Raw genomic sequence first — 18166 nt, forward strand, 5'->3', positions numbered from 1 at the left:
TTCTAGAGTCAGTGGTGTTGAACTGACCTTCAAGCTTGTGCCTGTACTGGCGTTTGGCTGTACTGATAGTGTTACGGAGGGCATAACTGGCTTGTTTACGCTCCTCCGTGTTAGAAGAATTAAAAGCTGAGGTCCGCGCAGTGAGTGCCGCGCGAACATCGCCGTTAACCCATGGTTTCTGGTTGGGGTATATCTGTATAGTTTTGGTCGGAACAACGTCCTCTACGCACTTCCTGATGAAACACGTTATGCTGTCAGCGTAAACCTCGATGTCGTCATCAGAGGCGGACCGGAACATCTCCCAGTCCGCGAGATCAAAACAGTCTTGTAGCGCAGAGTCTGATTGGTCCGACCAGCACTGGATCGTTCTGAGGGTGGGTGCTTCCCGTTTTAGTTTCTGCCTGTAAGCAGGTAGAAGTAGAACGGAAGAATGGTCCGATTTGCCAAATGGGGGGGCGGGGGAGGGATTTGTAGCCTTCCCGGAAAGGAGAGTAACACTGATCTAAAACCCGGTCCCCTCGTGTGTTGAACTTTATGTGTTGGTGGTATTTTGGAGCGATTGTTTTGAAGTTGGCTTTGTTAAAGTCCCCGGCAACAATGAACGCAGCCTCATTGTGCGTGGTTTCCTGCTCACTTATACTCCCATACAGTTCCCTGAGTGCCCGGTCTGTGTCGGCTTGTGGGGGGATGTACACAGCTGTGATGATGAACGCTGTGAATTCCCTCGGCAGCCAGAATGGTCGACAGAAAGACTTGATTAAATGTACGTTCCTCTGATCACACCATGATTTGTTGATCATAAAACATACACCACCACCTCTGCTTTTACCGGAGAGGTCTTTCGCTCTGTCCGCTCGGTGCACAGAGAAGCCCGTGATTTTGATGGCCGAGTCTGGAATCTCCGCAGCCAGCCAGGTTTCTGTAAGACAGATAATACAGCAATCTCTCCTTGGAAAGAGATCTGTGCTCTCAGCTCGCAGAGCTTGTTGTCCAGAGACTGAACATTTGCCAGTAGTATACTGGGTAGCGGGGGTCGATTTGCACGACGTCTTACTCTGATGAGAACGCCGGCTCGTATTCCTCTTTTCCTTCTGCGTTTCCGCGGCCGAGCAGCCCAGACAAAGGGCTCCGCCGGCGTGTTTGTAAACAGCGGGTCGGCATTAAGGAATTTGAAGTCCGGTTTTCGATGTGTAATTGTAGAACCAATGTCCAAAAGTGTTTGTCTGTCGTAAACACTAAGGCAGACAACATCCAAGACAAAAAAACAAAGAACTGTAAACAAAACAAACAATAAACCGCAGTGTTGTAACGGAGCTCGCAACGCAGCAGCCATACTCGGCGCCATCTTGAGACAACATTAAATAAAGCTGATGCCTAGAGAGCAAGGAGGCTGATGGGCAAAAAAACAGTGGGCTTCAAAAGTCTGAGACCACGTTGAAAACCTGGGATTTAAACAACCAGGTCTTGTGACAAGTCGTAATAATAGTACAAGAGGACAAAATCGTAAAAACTTTTACTGCCATAGAGAAAATTATTAGAACCAATGGACTTATTGGACGTTATTACGGTAGCTAAACCCAAACCTAAACCTAACCATTATTTTAGTCGGAAAATTACTTTTGTGTACCAAGGATGGAAGTGTGTTACAAGTTACAGAGTGTTACACATACATCGGTTATTGTATTGCATAAATTAATATGGAATGAGTAACCAAATTTACAATAAAATGCTGGACAGGAGGCTAACTAAAATGTATTGTTGTTGTTGGATAGGAGGATAGCTAAAACAGGTTGGACTCTATGGCAATAAGTCATTGTTCTTTTTGTACAACCCAAGTTGTACAATATCTTACAATTTTGCCATCTTGTACAAATTATCATGAGATAGACTATGAGGCTATGTTGATATTTTCAAATGTATACAAAAGAAATTGAGCAATTCTGGACATGTGTCCTAAATAAAATGCTTCAGAAACTCAAATTAGAGTCTCAGAGTTCTTGGATGCTTTATATAGTTGTGAAACAACAAGATAACTTAAAAAGCTTCAAAGGTTGCCAGCATGGATTCTTGCCAAAGCCTCATTATTAATAGATCTTACTAGCTGCTTCACACAATTAAAACTGCTGCCGATAGTGTCTAATAAATCTATCTCTACTCCTGCAGTGGAAAGATAAGAATCACAATGGAGTTGGCCTCTATTCAGTTTCCAAAGATCTATAATACTGTTTAATCTTATGCTTTAGTTGTTTCCTTAAGGGAATAGTTCAGCCAAAATATTTATTTCTGTCATCATTTACTCACCCACATATTGTTCCAAACCAGTATGACTTTCTTGTTGTCCGTGGAACACAATAGGAGATGTTAGGCAGAACATTAGCCTCAGTCACCATTCACTTTCATCTGATGAAATTTTTTTTTTTTAATAAAAATACACGTTTTGCTTAATGCTTATTCAATAATTCACATGGAGTGGTGGTGGCGTAGTGGCTAAAGCACAGGGCTGTTAATCAGAAGGTCACAGGTTTGAACCCCACGGCTACCACCATTGTGCCCTCGAGCAAGGCACTTAACTCCAGGTTGTTCCGGGGGGATTGTCCCTGTAATAATTGCACTGTAAGTCACTTTGGATAAAAGCGTCTGCCAAATGCATAAATGTAAATGTAAATATATAAATACACAAAGCTATATTTGTGCAAAGTTCAACACAAACAGGTTTTCTCTCTGAGGAGTTTCTTCTCTTGAAAACTTTACGTTCAGTCATTTAATGCGCCGCTGTTGCAGCCATCTAAGCGCCACTTGTTAACAGGTTTGTTTGTTATTTGTGCTGTGGAGAGTATTTGTCAGGAATCATTCTGCAAATTCTGTCTAACACTGCTTTAATAAATAGTTTAGCTGAAAAAAGGCTTATCAAACTGTCGTATGCTGTGAACTACATGTCGTGCTCATGCAATATTTATAATCTAACAGTTGTGCACTTCTGAATGCGAAGTCGATCGGCATGTGACTTCAAGCTCTCCGGTTACTTGAAGCCCGTCATCTTTGTCCAGGATGCTCAAAAACACATTGAAGTGCATAATTTAATATCTGGGATGTGCATAAGCAGTTTTGTGCTGCTCTGAATTGGAGCTTTTCATGTTATACTGTACTTTTCTTACTTTAGTAGTTTTGTGGGATAGGAGGTTATAGTTATTTAGCCTATTTAACTGTTGAATATCGTATCGGTTACCTAACGTAACCTCGGTTCTCTCTAGATGAGGGAACGAGTATTGCGTAAGCTAGCTTACGCTACGGGAAAGATTCATCTTTTCTGAGATATTGAAGCCAAAAAATTATCCTTAATTTTTGTATCCATTGTCAATGCAGTGCGGCAGCTGCAGACCTTGAGCGAGCTAGCTAGCGAGCTCATAGGTTGCTCTGCGGCAACTGCTGCAGCCTATAGACGAGCTTGGGCGAACTCGCATCCAATGAGAGGCGTCCGCGCTCACTGCATCAAAGCCCGCCAAAATGGGCGTGACTAGAGTGCATATAAGCGTAGTTCGTAGGCTGGAACCCTGGTTTTCATTGACTGAAGCGAAAAGTCGCCGTGGCACGAGCACGGCCGGCTACGCAATACTCGTTCCCTCATCTAGAGAGAACCGAGGTTACGTTAGGTAACCGATACGTTCTCTTCACGAGAGGTTCTCTCGTATTGCGTAAGCTAGCTTACGCTCACGGAACCCATTGTCAACGTCGTGCGTGCCAAGCATCCACTGTATGAGCCCCAGGGAATTAAGGGGGACCCGGGGAGCCCTTATGAGTGGGGAAATAATATTTGGCCGGCAAGAATGCGGGTCATTGATTGTGTAATACATAAGCACATAGTAGGACGGAAGCGACAGAGCGGCGGTGCCGGTCTGTGTGGAATGTGTCCCATCAGTGCAGCTCACCAGGGGAGCTGTAGCGTATTAAACCGCTAGTAGTTTTGCCTGCAGAGCGGGCACTTCCATATTGTAAAATCTGACAAAGGTGGAGGGGAAGTCCATCCCGCTGCCACACATATGTCGTGAATGGAAATTCCGCTGGACCATGCCCACGAGGATGCCATGCCTCTAGTGGAGTGAGCCCTAATGCCCAACGGGCATGGCAGGTCTTTTGACGCCGTACGCAGCAGCAATAGCGTCCACTATCCATCTAGATAGTGTCTGTTTCGAGGCGGCGAGACCTTTGGTGCGCCCTCGAACGAAACGAAAGCTGCTCGAGCGTCTGAAAGCAGCGGAGCGTGCAGTATACAATCTCAGTGCTCTGACCGGGCAAAGGAGATTGGCGTCGCGTTCAGCTATCCGGTGCTGGCAGCGCCGATAGGGAAATGACCTGTGCTCTGAAAGGAGTACCGATCACCTTGGGAACATAGCCGTGTCTAGGCTTTAAAATGACCTTGGAGTCACTTGGTCCAAACTCAAGACACGCAGCGCTGACAGACAGCGCGTGAAGGTCTCCCACACGTTTGACTGATGACAGGGCAGTCAGAAAAACGGTTTTGAGTGAAAGGTATTTCAAATCCACGGATTGAAGTGGTTCGAAAGGGGGCTTTCATAGTTTCGAGAACTATAGAAAGATCCCAGATAGGAACCGATGGGGCGCGGGGGTTCATCCTTCTAGCTCCCCTGAGGAAGCCGGATGACCAGCTCGCTTTTACCCCATGACTGGCCGTGCAGGGTTCAGCTGAACGCCGCAACGGCCGCCACATTCACTTTGAGCGTGGATGGGGATCTGCCCTTATCCAGCAGCTTTTGTAGAAATACGAGCAGCGACGACACCCCACATGTCCGCGGGTCCAGGTCTCTGTCGGTGCACCATTTTGAGAACACAGACCATTTTGACGCATAGAGTCTTCTCGTGGAAGGGGCTCTAGCGTGTATGATGGTGTTTATTACTCCTTCTGGCAGAGCGACGGGTAGTCGCTGATCACCCACGCATGCAGCCCCAGCTCTGGGTGGGGATGCCAGATTGTGCCGTGAGCTTGAGAGAGGAGATCTGCTCTCACTGGGATGGGCCACGGCGCTGTCAGTGACAGCTGCGTAAGCTCCGGAACCATGTCTGATTCTCCCAACGCGGGCTATGAGGAGCACCGAGTGACGCTGCTTCCTGATCCTCTGCATTACCTGTGGCAATAGCGAGACGGGAGGGAAGGCGTAAAGCGGGCGCCTGGGCCAGTCCTGGGCCAGCGCGTCCTCGCTCGAGAAAAATATTGGGCAGTGAGAGTTCTCTTTGGACGCAAAGAGGTCTATCTCTGCTCTGCCGAATATGTGCCATAACGTCTGGACTGTTTGAGCGTGCAGGGACCATTCCCTTGGGGGAATATTGTCTCTGGACAGTCTGTCCGGAGTCGTTCAGGTGGCCTGGCACGTGCGTCGCCCTCAGCGAGCGCAGGTGGCACTGGGACCAACTCAGTATGCGTTTTGTCAGATGGAAGAGGTTCCTGGATCTGACACCGTCCTGACGGTTTAGGTAGGATACCACAGATCTGTTGTCCGAACGGACCATGACGTGGTGACCCTGAATGACCGGGAGAAAGCGCACGAGCGCGTACTCGACCGCTATCATTTCCAGACAATTTATGTGAAGGAGCTTTTCCTGAACTGACCATAGGCCGAAAACCGGAGAGCCCTCGCGAGACCGCTCCCAACCCGTGTTGGACGCGTCTGTCGAGATGACTTTTCGGCGAGATACAGCTCCCATTGTCACTCCCCGCTGATACCATTCGGCCACTGTCCAGGGCTGCAGAGCTGATATGCAGGTCTGAGTCACCTTGATGGGCTGGCGGCCTGTGGCCCAAGCCCGGCGAGACGTGCGGGTGTTTAGCCAATGCTGAAGCGGGCGCATATGCAGTAAACCCAGCTGAAGTACTGCTGCGGCTGAGGCCATGTAACCTAGCACTCTCTGGAATTTCTTCAGAGGCGTGAGGCTGTTCATCTGAAAAGATGCGGCTAGTCGCTGAACACGGCGTGCGCGCTGTGTAGATAAGCGAGCCGTCATTGCCACGGAGTCTAGTTCTATTCCCAGGAAGGAAATGGTCTGACTGAGACCAGACAGAGCGGGCAGAGAATGGGCGCGCGCACGCATTTGTGGGCGCATTTATTGACTCTAGCGCTCGAGCGGTTCGTAACCGCTTTATGTGAGCGTGCTCTGGTGGGGACATGAGACATGCAGTGCTTGTGTGCAGAAGTGAACACTGGATTGTGGGCACATTTTCTACACATAGGGCTGGTCGTGTGACAGAGCGGGCAGAGAATGGGCGCCACAGACGCATTTGTGGGCGCCTTCATTGACTCTGACGCTCGAGCGGTTCAGTAACCGCTTTATGAGAGCGTGCTCTGATAGGGGCACGGTATGTGTTATGCTTGTGTGTAGGGGCGAACACTGGGTTGTGGGCACTTTTTCTACACATAAGACATGTTTGCTCTTTACAAGATTTATTTGGGTCGCCGTGAAAACGGCGTTTGAGTGCAGGCAAGCGGGCAGTGTCACCGGCTTGTTGGCTGCTAAATTCACCACTGTAGTAGCCTGAGAGAAGGGGACTGACAGGGGCAAAGCTTTGACGGTGGTCCAGCCGCGGCGGACTGAGCCGTCGCTTGTTCAACACAGTTAGGAAGACTTCGGCTGCTCGGGTTTCAGCGTTACCTTAGATCGAGGCCCGCTGGGGCGGCGGTCTGCGGCGGCTGTCTGAGCGCGATCGAGGGCGGCCGCCCTGTCGACGCTGAGAAGTCTGAGATTGTTGAACTGGGCGCTGTGAAGAGGCTCGTGCAGGAGGCTGATCACGTGAGCGGCCTGCAGAGGAGCTAGCGCGACGCGGCAGGAAGAGGTTCATTGCTTGGGTGGCTTTCTGGACTTCTGAGAAGCGGTCAACAATGCCACTCACCGCGGAGCCGAAAAGACCGGTTGGAGAGAGCGGTGCGTTGAGGAACGTGGAGCGCTCTGCTTCTCCCATGTCGGCTAGTGTTAGCCATAAGTGTCTCTCGGTCACAGTCAGCGAGGCCATGCGCTTCCCTAGAGCTTGGGCTGCAGCTTTGGTAGCACGAAGGGCGAGGTCTGTCACGCTTCGTAGATCAGTAACAGCCTCTGGGTGCCTGCCTTTCTCATCCCACTCCCGAAGAAGGTCTGCTTGTAGGATCTGTAAAACGGCCATTGAGTGCAGAGCAGATGCGGCTTGGCCGGCGGCGGAATAGGCGCGGCCAACATAGGCGGAAGTCGCTCTGCAGGCCTTAGACGGGAGCACAGGCTTGGAACGCCATCCCGCGGAGGGCGGACAAAGGTGTGCTGCTACCGAGTCCTCGACCGGGGATGGAGGAGTAGCCTCTCTCAGTGGCGCCGGCCCACCGACGCGAGAGAGGTGGAGACGTGTGAACGGGTCCTGGCTGAAAAAGGAGCGTTCCACGACTTTGCAAGCTCCGTATGTAATTCCGGCAGGAAGGGAGCGCCCGGGCCTCGGGTGTAGAGCGGCGATGGCTTTGAAGAAAGCAGCCGCCGAAGTCTGTTGGGTGCCTGCTCAGGGGCGGTGACCACTCGAGCCCGAGGCGGTCGACGGCCTGTGTGAGGAGGCGTGTTAACTCCCCTTCGACTCGGGCGCGGGTCCTGCTGGATTCCTGGGCTGAGGAGGAGGCTTGGGAGCCTGTCCACTCCTCGCTGTCCGAAGCCATGATGGAACAGCGGCCCTTATCCTCCGCTTCGTCATCCGAGATGGCAGCAGTGCGGCCGCCGGCGGCAACTGCGCTGCCCGGCGGGCGGGAGGGTGAAAGCGATGCTCGAGGGAGAGGCTCGGCGAGGCAGTCGCTTCAACCACAGTTTCCGCAGCCTTTGTGAGCGGTGCTTCTTCCTGCGCTGGCTGAGGGTAAGGCGGCGCGGCGGTTTCTGCTTTGACTGCTTCGAAGTCGAGCCCGCAGGGTCGACATCGGTAGCTCCTCGCAGAATCGCATCCGCCCTCAGTGAGGGCGAGCTCTGCGTGCCCCAGTCCCAGGCAGAGAGCGCAGATGATGTGGCGGTCTCCTGTGCTGAGAAGGGCGACATGAGGCGCAAGTGGAGCGAGGCATCTTGAAAAAGACGCTCGTACTCTTTTGTGAATAGTTCGTGAGAACTAGCTTGCTGAATAAAAGGATACGTCGTCGGATGGCGTAGCTTGCAGGATGGCTGAAGGTGGCTGAGACGGCCGGCTTCTTCTAGCGCTGTCCACGCTTGCTAGATGCCCCTCGAACGGCGACGCGGATTCCAGGTCAGCGATGCGGAGAGCTTCGCTGAAGAGATGAAAATCAGGGTTCCAGCCTACAAACTACGCTTATATGCACTCTAGTCACGCCCATTTTGGCGGGCTTTGATGCAGTGAGTGCGCGGACGCCTCTCATTGGATGCGAGTTCGCCCAAGCTCGTCTATAGGCTGCAGCAGTTGCCGCAGAGCAACCTATGAGCTCGCTAGCTAGCTCGCTCAAGGTCTGCAGCTGCCGCACTGCGTTGACAATGGATACAAAAATTAAGGATAATTTTTGGCTTCAATATCTCAGAAAAGATGAATCTTTCCCGTAGCGTAAGCTAGCTTACGCAATACGAGAGAACCTCTCGTAAGAGAACTGTTAGTTATCTTGTTAAATGGCTGTGCTTAGCAGCCATGTGTCCTTATGAAACACATCTGATTAGGTAATGTGGACATATAATGCAGCCTAATTATACAGTCCTTAACACTGACTAGTCAACCAATAGCTCAGACAATGCACTGACTGGTCGATTAGTAGTTTTAAATTGGTAGTTTTGCACATCCCTACCTGCAAATTATGTATAACAGGGTGAAACAAATGTCATTTCAGACACAACTGTTCTTCAATAGACATTTCATTCTGAGAAAAAGGAGTTATCACAGCTAAATATATCAAAACATCAAATCACAATACATACAGAATCGCAGTAGTTATTGAATCAGCATGTAAATATCAAAATCAGGAGGTCTGTGGCAGTTCCCAGCCCTAATATTTATCTTCAAATCTAAATATATGCAAACAAAATTATTTAGCTATTCATTTTATAGCTCTATACTCTTTCTGTATGTTAACAATTGTCTCTTTGTTTCTATTTCAATTACTCAAAAAAAAAAAACTGGAGAACCATCTGGGAAAAAGTTGAAACTTAGATGACGTAATTGAGAAGTCACATGGGCCATGAGCAATAAAGATTATCCTCTGGGACCCTCTCTTTCCAAGGGGTAGCCTATTATAGAGGATACAGTGGCAGCCGCAACAACACAATTCATGTAATTTGTTCAAGCTGTTGATTACAAGACAGACACTGTTTTCGTTTTGAAGGCGTCTCTCTCATTATGGGCTGAGAGCCCAGTCCTCTCTCTGAATAAGCCTCATCAGCTTAGCTTCCATAGGTCCCACAGGCCCTGAAAAGAAACTACATTAAGAGCACTATGTTTTGAAGGAGAAGGCAACATCAGAGATGAGGGTATATCGCACTTGTTTGTTATACACACAGGGGAAGATTAAATCACATTCTAAAATTCCAATGTAGTGATAGACCCATAATCAGCCAATATTTGGCTTTTGAGCGTTCGGCTATAACTATGTATGTTTGTCTGATAAAAAGAAGTGGTTGTTCTGTACTCAGTTATTTCCTATCAACCAGGGGTTAAATTGGAGCATAAAGCCACCCTCCAACGTATGACAAGGTAAGACTTTTATTCCTATAGAGATCAACCAATCACAAACAGAATTTCAAATCGATATAATAAAAGTAAAAAATGTTAGCAAGCTTCCTACCCAACACTTTATTTTAAGAAAGGAAACGTCAATGGGCCTGGGTAGCTCAGCGATGATTGACGCTGACTACCACCCCTGGGCTCACGAGTTCGAATCGCGAGTAAGCTGAGTGACTCCAGCCAAGTCTCCTAAGCAACCAAATTGGCCCGGTTGCTAGGGAGGGTAAAGTCACATGGGGTAACCTCCTCTTGGTCACGATTAGGGGTTCTCGATGGGGTGGGTGGTAATTTGTGCATGGATCACAGAGAGTAGCATGAGCCTCCCATGCTGTGAGTCTCAACGGTATCATGTACAACGAGCCACGTGATAAGATGCGCAGATTGACGGTCTCAGAAGTGGAGGCAACTGAGACTTGTCTTCCACCACCTGGATTGAGGCGAGTAACCACGCCACCATGCGGACCAACAAATAGTGGGAATTGGGCATTCAAATTGGGAGAAAAGGGAAGAAAATATAAAAATAATAAAGGAAACATCTGTTAACAAATATGGTAACTCATTCAATATTTATGCAATACAAATGACTAATGTGTGTCAAGAACCTCTAATACGCTTCACTCATTTTGTTCCACACCCAAAGATTTCTTTCTTCTGTGGTACACAAAAGATATATGGCTATTAAAATCATGGTTAGGTATAGGGGTTGGATAAAGGGTTTAAGGTTAAACATTTTTGTACAGTCCGATTTGTACGATTTTTTACGATTTAAACTTCTTGTACTATTTTTATGACTTATCATGAAATTGGGTTGAACATATTTTCCAGTTGTCAGTACTTTATTATTAAAGATTTTTTGCATTTCTAAAAATGTGCCGCTACAATGCTTGGATGCTGTGAGATGTTGCCAGGGTTTTAACATAAAAATGTGTGTCTTTATAATCTTTAATGAAAACAACTTGTTCTGCCCATGAAATGCCTTTCCTTTTCGGCTGACATCACCTGAACTGCATGTTCTATTGGTTAATGTTAACCAATTCATGTAAATTCATGTTGACCACCTGCAAAGGCGTACACAAAAGGTGCAAGGTCATGTGTGTAGGTGATATTTGGTCTTGGCTGCCAGTCTGCTCTTGGGGTGATCTTTATGAAATCTGTTCTGAAAAAATTGAGGTCAGTTGAGCTGAGGTCAGAGAACCTGCCAGGATGCCAGCTTGTTAAATTATGAGTTTTGTACCCCCTCTTTACTAACACAGATTCTTCGTCCCCTTCTAACCGTAAGGAAGGGTAAGAAGGGGCAGCTTGAGCTAAGTTTCCCCCTCTAAGAGCAAAAACAATTGACAAAGAGATAATGAAGGCTAAGTTTGATGGACAACCAATGAGTAAACACATGCACTTCGGTCCCCCCCTCTGCCATCAGTTGTAATTGCAACTAGCCTTGAAGTGGCCATTTATTGTTCTTGATTATGATTGATGGTCTTATAACCATCCCTACCTGCCTGTCAACTGCAGTGTTACAGCTTTTTCTTCCAGCCTTCAACATGACTGCTTTAAGAAGAACATTATAGGGCTAAAACACACTTGTGGCAGAGAGGGGGCGGGGCTGGGTCATGATTCCACACACCCAGCCCTTAATTAGGCTGATGAAGCCTGAGAGGGATAAGGGTGACCGGAGATGGCAGTGCAAGAGAGAGAGAGAGTTACAGGCAACTGTCCAAACCTGTGTGTGTTGGTCTTTTTGGTTCAGTTTCGTATAAAACTTGTATCACAAGGAGTGATTTGTAAATTATCTTAAACATTTGCTATATTGAAAGCACTACAACTACAAATTATATAGTGTTTTCCTTGTGAATTTCATAGATAGACTTGAAATTCTGGCAGTATGTGGTTTGAAGATGTCCTGCTGGTAAATGCAGGGACGTCCCTGGAAAAGACAGTGCTGGATGACAGTATATGTTGCTTCAATATTTGTACATATCTGCCGGCATTCATGGTGCCTTCACAGATGTGCGAGTTACCCAAGCCATGGGTACTGACACACCCCTGGCCCATACAGACACTGGCTTTTGGACCTGACGCTAATAACAGATTTGGATTGCCCTTTTCCTCTTTGACTGGCTTTGTTTTTCAAAAACATTTTTAAATGTGGACTCTTCGGAACACAAAACACAGTTCCCTGTTCTGCTTCTCAACTAAGATGAGGCCGAGCCCAGAGAAGTCGGCAGCATTTCTGGACAGTATTGATGTAGGGCTTCTGCTTTGCATAGTGAAGTCTTAACTTGCATCTGTGGATACAGCAGCGAATGGTGCTGACTAACAAAGGTTTACTAAAGTTATCCTAAGCCCATGTTCATGATATCCATTACAGATGAATGTCGTTTTTTACAGTTTTTTTGGATTGCTTACATACTAAAATTAAAAGTAGGACACTAATAGCAAAACCTTACACTCAAGAAGCAAAACATCAGCCCATATTTGCACAACTATAAGTACATTGTCAACCTCACACTTGTTGCACTCATACTTACATTCTTGGACCAATTGCACAACATAACAGCAGCAAATCAAATCGATCATGTGCAATACATTGTTGTCTGGGACAATGTGTCTTTCCACTGCTCTGCTCTGGTTCAGAACTGGTTTCAGCAACATCCACATTTCACCATCCTATATCTTCCACCATACTCTCCATTCCTCAACCCTATAGAAGAGTTTTTCTCGGCATGGCGGTGGAAGGTATATGATCTCCATCTCCAGGCTGAGGTACCCCTCATCCAAGCCATGGAGGAGGCCTGTGACCAGATGGAGGTAGCAGCAATGCAAGGATGGATTCGTCATTCAAGACTTTTCTTTCCAAGGTGTCTTGCTAATGACAACATTGCCTGCAATGTTGATGAAATTCTCTGGCCAGATCCAGCTAGGTGAAGAGACAATGATTTTTTTGTTTTTTTTACAGTAAACTTACAGTACAATACGTAAAGTGACATTTTGTTACAGTATTATGAATCTCCATGTCAACATCTAAAAAAACTGTAAGACAGTGACGTCTGAGGGATCAGAGATCACGTGCATTCAGAAATGGTTTTCGTTTTGCCCTTTACACACAGAGATTTGACCAGATTCCTTGAATCTTTTAACTATATTGTGCACTGTAGAGGGTGAAATCCCCCAAATCCTTCCAATTTGTCTTTGGGGAACATTGTTCTAAAAGTGCTGAAGTATATGTTGGCAAATTGACAAGTCTCAAATGATCCTTGCTCTTGAAGGACTAGGCTGTTTTTGGATGCTCCTTATATACTATGACAAGATTGCCTCACCTGTTTAACATCTCCTGTTTCACATCGCCTTGTTATTTCAACTCTTCAAATTGTTATTAGTCTTAAATTGCCCATGTCTCAACTCTTTTGGAGTGTGTTACAATCATCTGATTTGAAATGACAGTACATTTTAAAAAACAATGAAATTTACAAGGTTAAGCATCATATAATGTGTAGTTGTAGTGCTTTCAATATAGCAAAGGGTGAATATAATTTACAAATCACTCCTCTTTTATTTTATTAGCATTTTGTCATATTGTCCCAAGCTTTTCGGAATTGAGGTTGTATTTGTGCAGAATGTGTTTCTGGAACTGGAACTGTGCCCCAACACAGGAGAATCACACACTTTATTGCACATAAGCCCCATTAGAGCTGCTACAGGTGAAATGAGGCACCATTCAGGGGAAATTAAGACTAAATATGGGATGCAATTAGCTTCTCATTTTTCTAAATTTTTCTAGCTGGTTTTATGAAGGATCAGTCAAAATTACACAGAGTCCTGTCAGCGTGAAGCCCTTTCATTCTCCCCCGGAGGCTCGCCGCACTGACACACGCATTTCACATGAAATCCCTGCTCTGAGGCGCTGGAAATGAGGCAGCACTAATACATTCCCCCTCATCAGTGGGAGAGTATGTGTATGTCAAGGAGTGGAAACTAAATTCCTTTGTGTGCATTAATACAGGTACTTTTCTCTTGTCTTTTTGAGCAGGATTTGGGCAGCACGGGAGGACCACCTCGGAATTGGAAGGGAATTGGAATCGCCTTGGTGGTTATACTGGGGGTCATGTCCCTGGTCACCCTCTCCGTTATTCTGCTCACCCCTGGTAAGAAGGAGAGCAAAACACTGAAAGAAAATAACTTACATGAGATGGGTGATGAAAAGGAAGATAGGATGATGGCAAGAGAGAGAGAGAGGGAAAATAGAAGAAGGAAAAGGGAAAAACAACAGATTATAGAGGGCTTGTGTGAGAGACAGAGAGCTCAAATGAAACATCCATTCACAAAAACAAATACCAAAGGAAATGCAGAAACAAAGCAATGAAGCCAGGAAGACAGCCTGCTGCATCTAAAGACCCCATGAATTTTCATTGTCTTTCCTGTGTTGATGTAAATTGAAACAGAGTTTGAGCTATACACATTGAAAGGCACATCTTCTTTTTTTTAATAGCCAATTGACTTTATTTACATCACATGAAATCATCATTAACATGATTTGCAAAATGCTAGTTGGTTGCAGAAGTTATTAGTAGGAGGGATATTCTCATTCGAGAGAGTGTTTGATTGAACAAAAAGTTGTGTTGTACAAGATGAGTCATCAATATATTTGGTCTGTTTTCCCAGAAGAGTAAGTTTGCAAGTTGCAATTCCAACTTCAAGTGCCATTCCATTGCACTTTTCCTAGTAGGAAGTTGGAAAACACGACTTTCCAAGATTAATGGAATGCAGCATTGCTAGTGAAATGCTGGTTATCTTCCTACAGTTGGATGTCACATTCACACACTGTGTTTGTTGTTTATTTGGAGTCCCGCAGGAACCCTACACCTAACCATACTCGTAAACTTACACTTAACCACAAAGATTAAAAAATATAAAGTTTGTTAATGTATTAAATATACCACAACTTAAAAGTTTTATTACATTTTTATAACCGATCGTCATGGAAATTAACAATCAATTAATCGATTAATTGTTTACGTTAATATTGCAAAACACAGGGTGTGCAGAGTGAATCCAGTCAGGTCTCCTAAGCAACCAAATTGGCCCAGTTGCTAGGGAGCCAAGCCAACTGTTTACAATTTTCGAAGTAATACCTACGATTAGCTTATTCAAAGGATAGGTAGAAATGAGAAAGTGTTTTAACACAGAAAAAATTACACTTCACGTTTACAGATTTAGTCTTTAAACTAATCTAATCCTTGTATAAACAGTATATCTTGATTGAGTTGAAAGAGGACTCTTTGATATTCTTGATACAGACAGGGTTTGTCCTCTAGGTTGTGTTTGTCCTTAACTGACAGTCTTATTTTTCAGACGAATCTCATCTCCTGCTGCTGTCTCGTATCACTTTGGAGAACCTGGAGAGTGAGGATTTCAAAGTTTACGACCCATGTGCGACATGGTTAAATGGTGAAACCTCTGCATTGTATACACTGCATTTTAGTTAATGGAGGTTGGAACTGACATTAGTTTATTGACTTGATTTACTGAGAAAGTAAATGGCTTTGATATTGATTTAATGTTGTGTTTGTGTGACACTTAAATGATTCAGTAGAGGTGGCACTGGAAAATGCACTTTATTAAAGTTGAAATGGACTTGGCTTGGTTTGAAGCTTAAGCTTTGGATGTTAATCTCTGTTTCTTTCAGAGAATGAGGTATCATTATGCACTCGGGAGGGTCACGTTCTAATCCATGATCTTAGCACCAATCTAACCACCACACTGCTGGACAACAGCACCATGGTGAGTGCATTGTGATGTACGCATGCATGCATTCACATAAGAGACAGCAATACATCTACCCCATCCACAGAGCCACTTAACATACTGAATAGAGTCCGTATTCACTCGTGTCCTCATCTTAAACCTTTGACCACTAGCGTAGTGCAGCTCTCTGGAGAATTATAACCCCCCTGAGGCATATGTCCAAGACAAGACATACAACTCCATTAGCTCCATTCTTAAGGAACCTGACAAATGGGTCAATTCATAGAGAACAAGCATGGTGGAGAGGGAGGGATGAGGCGGGGGAGTGTATGGAGAGATTGCTAAATGTCTTGTAGAAAGAGTCAGAATGGTAAAAAGTGAGCGAAGAAAGAGCAAAGAGTATTCTGAGGCTCTTACAGTTAAAGCTTTTTCTAGTATTCTCTTTCTTCTACACTTCTCCCCAGTTGATCCCACAGCATATGTCTTCAAAGAGACTGTTTCAGCATGGCCGCCCTTTGAACAATGTAGCTGGGTGATTCTGAGAAACATATATGGGTCATTGCCTTAGACGCTCAATACTATGTTGTCAAGATGGCAGAGAATTCTCCTTCAAAGCCACTCTACACACTGTCATCATTATTACACTCACACTGCCTACCTGTCCCAACAACAAGGTTTATTCATTGTGTGCAAACAATGGATTCAGAGATTTGCAAATAGTTTTTAAAGGAACACTCTGGGTTTATTACATGTTAAGCTCCATTTAAGCTCTATTTTGCAACAGAAAATAATTTTGACTCGTCTCTCTGTTTATAATATAATGATGTGCATGCAAATGAAAGTCTCTGGGGAAAAGCATTGCACTGTAATACAATTTAAAAAATACACTGTTTTGAAAGTATAGCCACAAGACTTTATATATCATACATTTTACAGTTTTTCTGAATTGCTAAAACACTAAACCCCATTCTCTGAACCAAATGCTTAGTGGCCTAAACCCATTTGTCGGATCAGTCACTCTTTTTGAAAAGCTCTAAACACATTGTCACTCAATAAAACACATTCTGCACTGTGATAAAACATTAAACACAGACAGCAAAAGTTAACACAACTATAACAGTTGTCATTGTTTTCACACAACCACATTTATAATTGTTCACACTTGTTTCTAATGATGTGAAAACATGATGCTGAGGCAGAATAAATCTCTCATTGACTTATATTTGATTAAGTGTACTGTAATGTGTTTTTCATTTAGAGTGTTCTTTGTTCTCTGAGGTTTTACAGTTGGACTACTGTATTTTTCAGTATGCAAGTGCTGAATATACAGACATTCAATACTGTATTACGTGCAGAACTTACAGTATACAATATATTCAAGTTGTGATAACTATACTTTCTTGACAGTAATTGCAAAATGCGCTTACTATATACATTAAACATTTTCTTTCTGTAAATACATGCCCTCGATGCTGTGTTCTCCATTTTCTGATATAGTGTCTAATGAATGCTCTGTAGTGTTTATATATTGACCTGCTGTGTATATGATCTGAAAGCAATGTTTGATTTTGAGCACAGATGAAATGGTTTGGAGGCGATTGTTTGATTTTGCCAGAAGAGTCAGGGGTTTTGTGAATGTAGTTTGAAGATTTGGTTTTGTGTTTAAAGTTGTGAGAAATTGGGTCAAGGTTTCAATAAATGTGTTTTAACAATTTAGACAATTTATTATTGGACTAGGATGAAAAAATCCTTGTTTGTGCAAAGTTACATTCAGTTTTCCTGTCATGACCATGTAAAGCCATTAAATACAGTCACTTTGGCATGATAAGTACAACAGTACCAGTAAAGGGACTGTTTACATGAAGATAATTCCACCAACATGAATCATGTTTATTACACATTAACAGAAGTTGATCTGCCTGCAACTGTATTCCTACCAATAAGAGGATTATTTAAATAGATTTTTTTTTTGCTTTGTTTTGTGTCTCATTTTGTGTTTTGTTTTATTTTGTTGTTTTGCTTTGCTTTGCTTTGCTTTTGTCTTGTTTTGTTTGCAAACTGAGGGACGAGTTAAAATGATTGTCTCTGCAAATCGACAGCATATCTCAGATGCTTTACATAGCGCTTAACCAGATTTGAATCCAGAATATTCCTTTAAGATCAAAGCTTGTGTATGGTTATACTTGGTTTTGGTTCTTGTTTTAGGATCTGAACTCCATGAGGTTCCAGGTTTCTGCTGATAAGAAGTTCATCCTGATGGCCTACGATATACGTCCTGTGAGTAATATGAACAGAAACGCGCAAAAAAGCTCTCATGCCCACGTGGTGCCTTCATTACCTGTTGGGAAGAATACAAAGATGTTGAAAATTAATTTCTTTTATTGTTTGGGGTTTTCATATTCGATTAAAAACACGCAAACACATACAAATGCTTGATTTTATATCATGGCATATATTTCTTTACATTTATTCATAATACATTTGTGGTAGTTCAGTGAGAAGCATCACTATTACTATTGCTCAATTACTATCACTGAATATTTCTACAGAATACCATCGCCTTGCAAACATAAAATATCTATTATCCAGAGACCAGAAGTTAAAAGACACTTGGGGATGGGCTCTATAGACTTGGGTCAATAAGAAACCACCTAGCAACCATATAGCAATGCTTTGCAACGTGCCCTATCATCATGGCAGTGTTTT

The 18166-nt window shown here is 44.5% G+C and overlaps 1 protein-coding gene across 1 annotated transcript in view; it reads left to right on the forward strand.

Annotated features, from left to right (window-relative positions):
• LOC127629246 (inactive dipeptidyl peptidase 10-like) overlaps positions 1 to 18166 on the forward strand; it is a 62244-nt gene that overhangs the window by 19459 nt on the left and 24619 nt on the right. The window contains exons 2-5 of the mRNA XM_052106391.1: positions 13746 to 13860; positions 15068 to 15163; positions 15402 to 15496; positions 17666 to 17737. Coding sequence (XP_051962351.1) covers positions 13746 to 13860; positions 15068 to 15163; positions 15402 to 15496; positions 17666 to 17737 — 378 coding nt within the window. The remainder of the gene's footprint in view (positions 1 to 13745; positions 13861 to 15067; positions 15164 to 15401; positions 15497 to 17665; positions 17738 to 18166) is intronic.

Source organism: Xyrauchen texanus, chromosome 35 (genome assembly GCF_025860055.1).
Source record: "Xyrauchen texanus isolate HMW12.3.18 chromosome 35, RBS_HiC_50CHRs, whole genome shotgun sequence".
NCBI classification, from domain to species: domain Eukaryota; kingdom Metazoa; phylum Chordata; class Actinopteri; order Cypriniformes; family Catostomidae; genus Xyrauchen; species Xyrauchen texanus.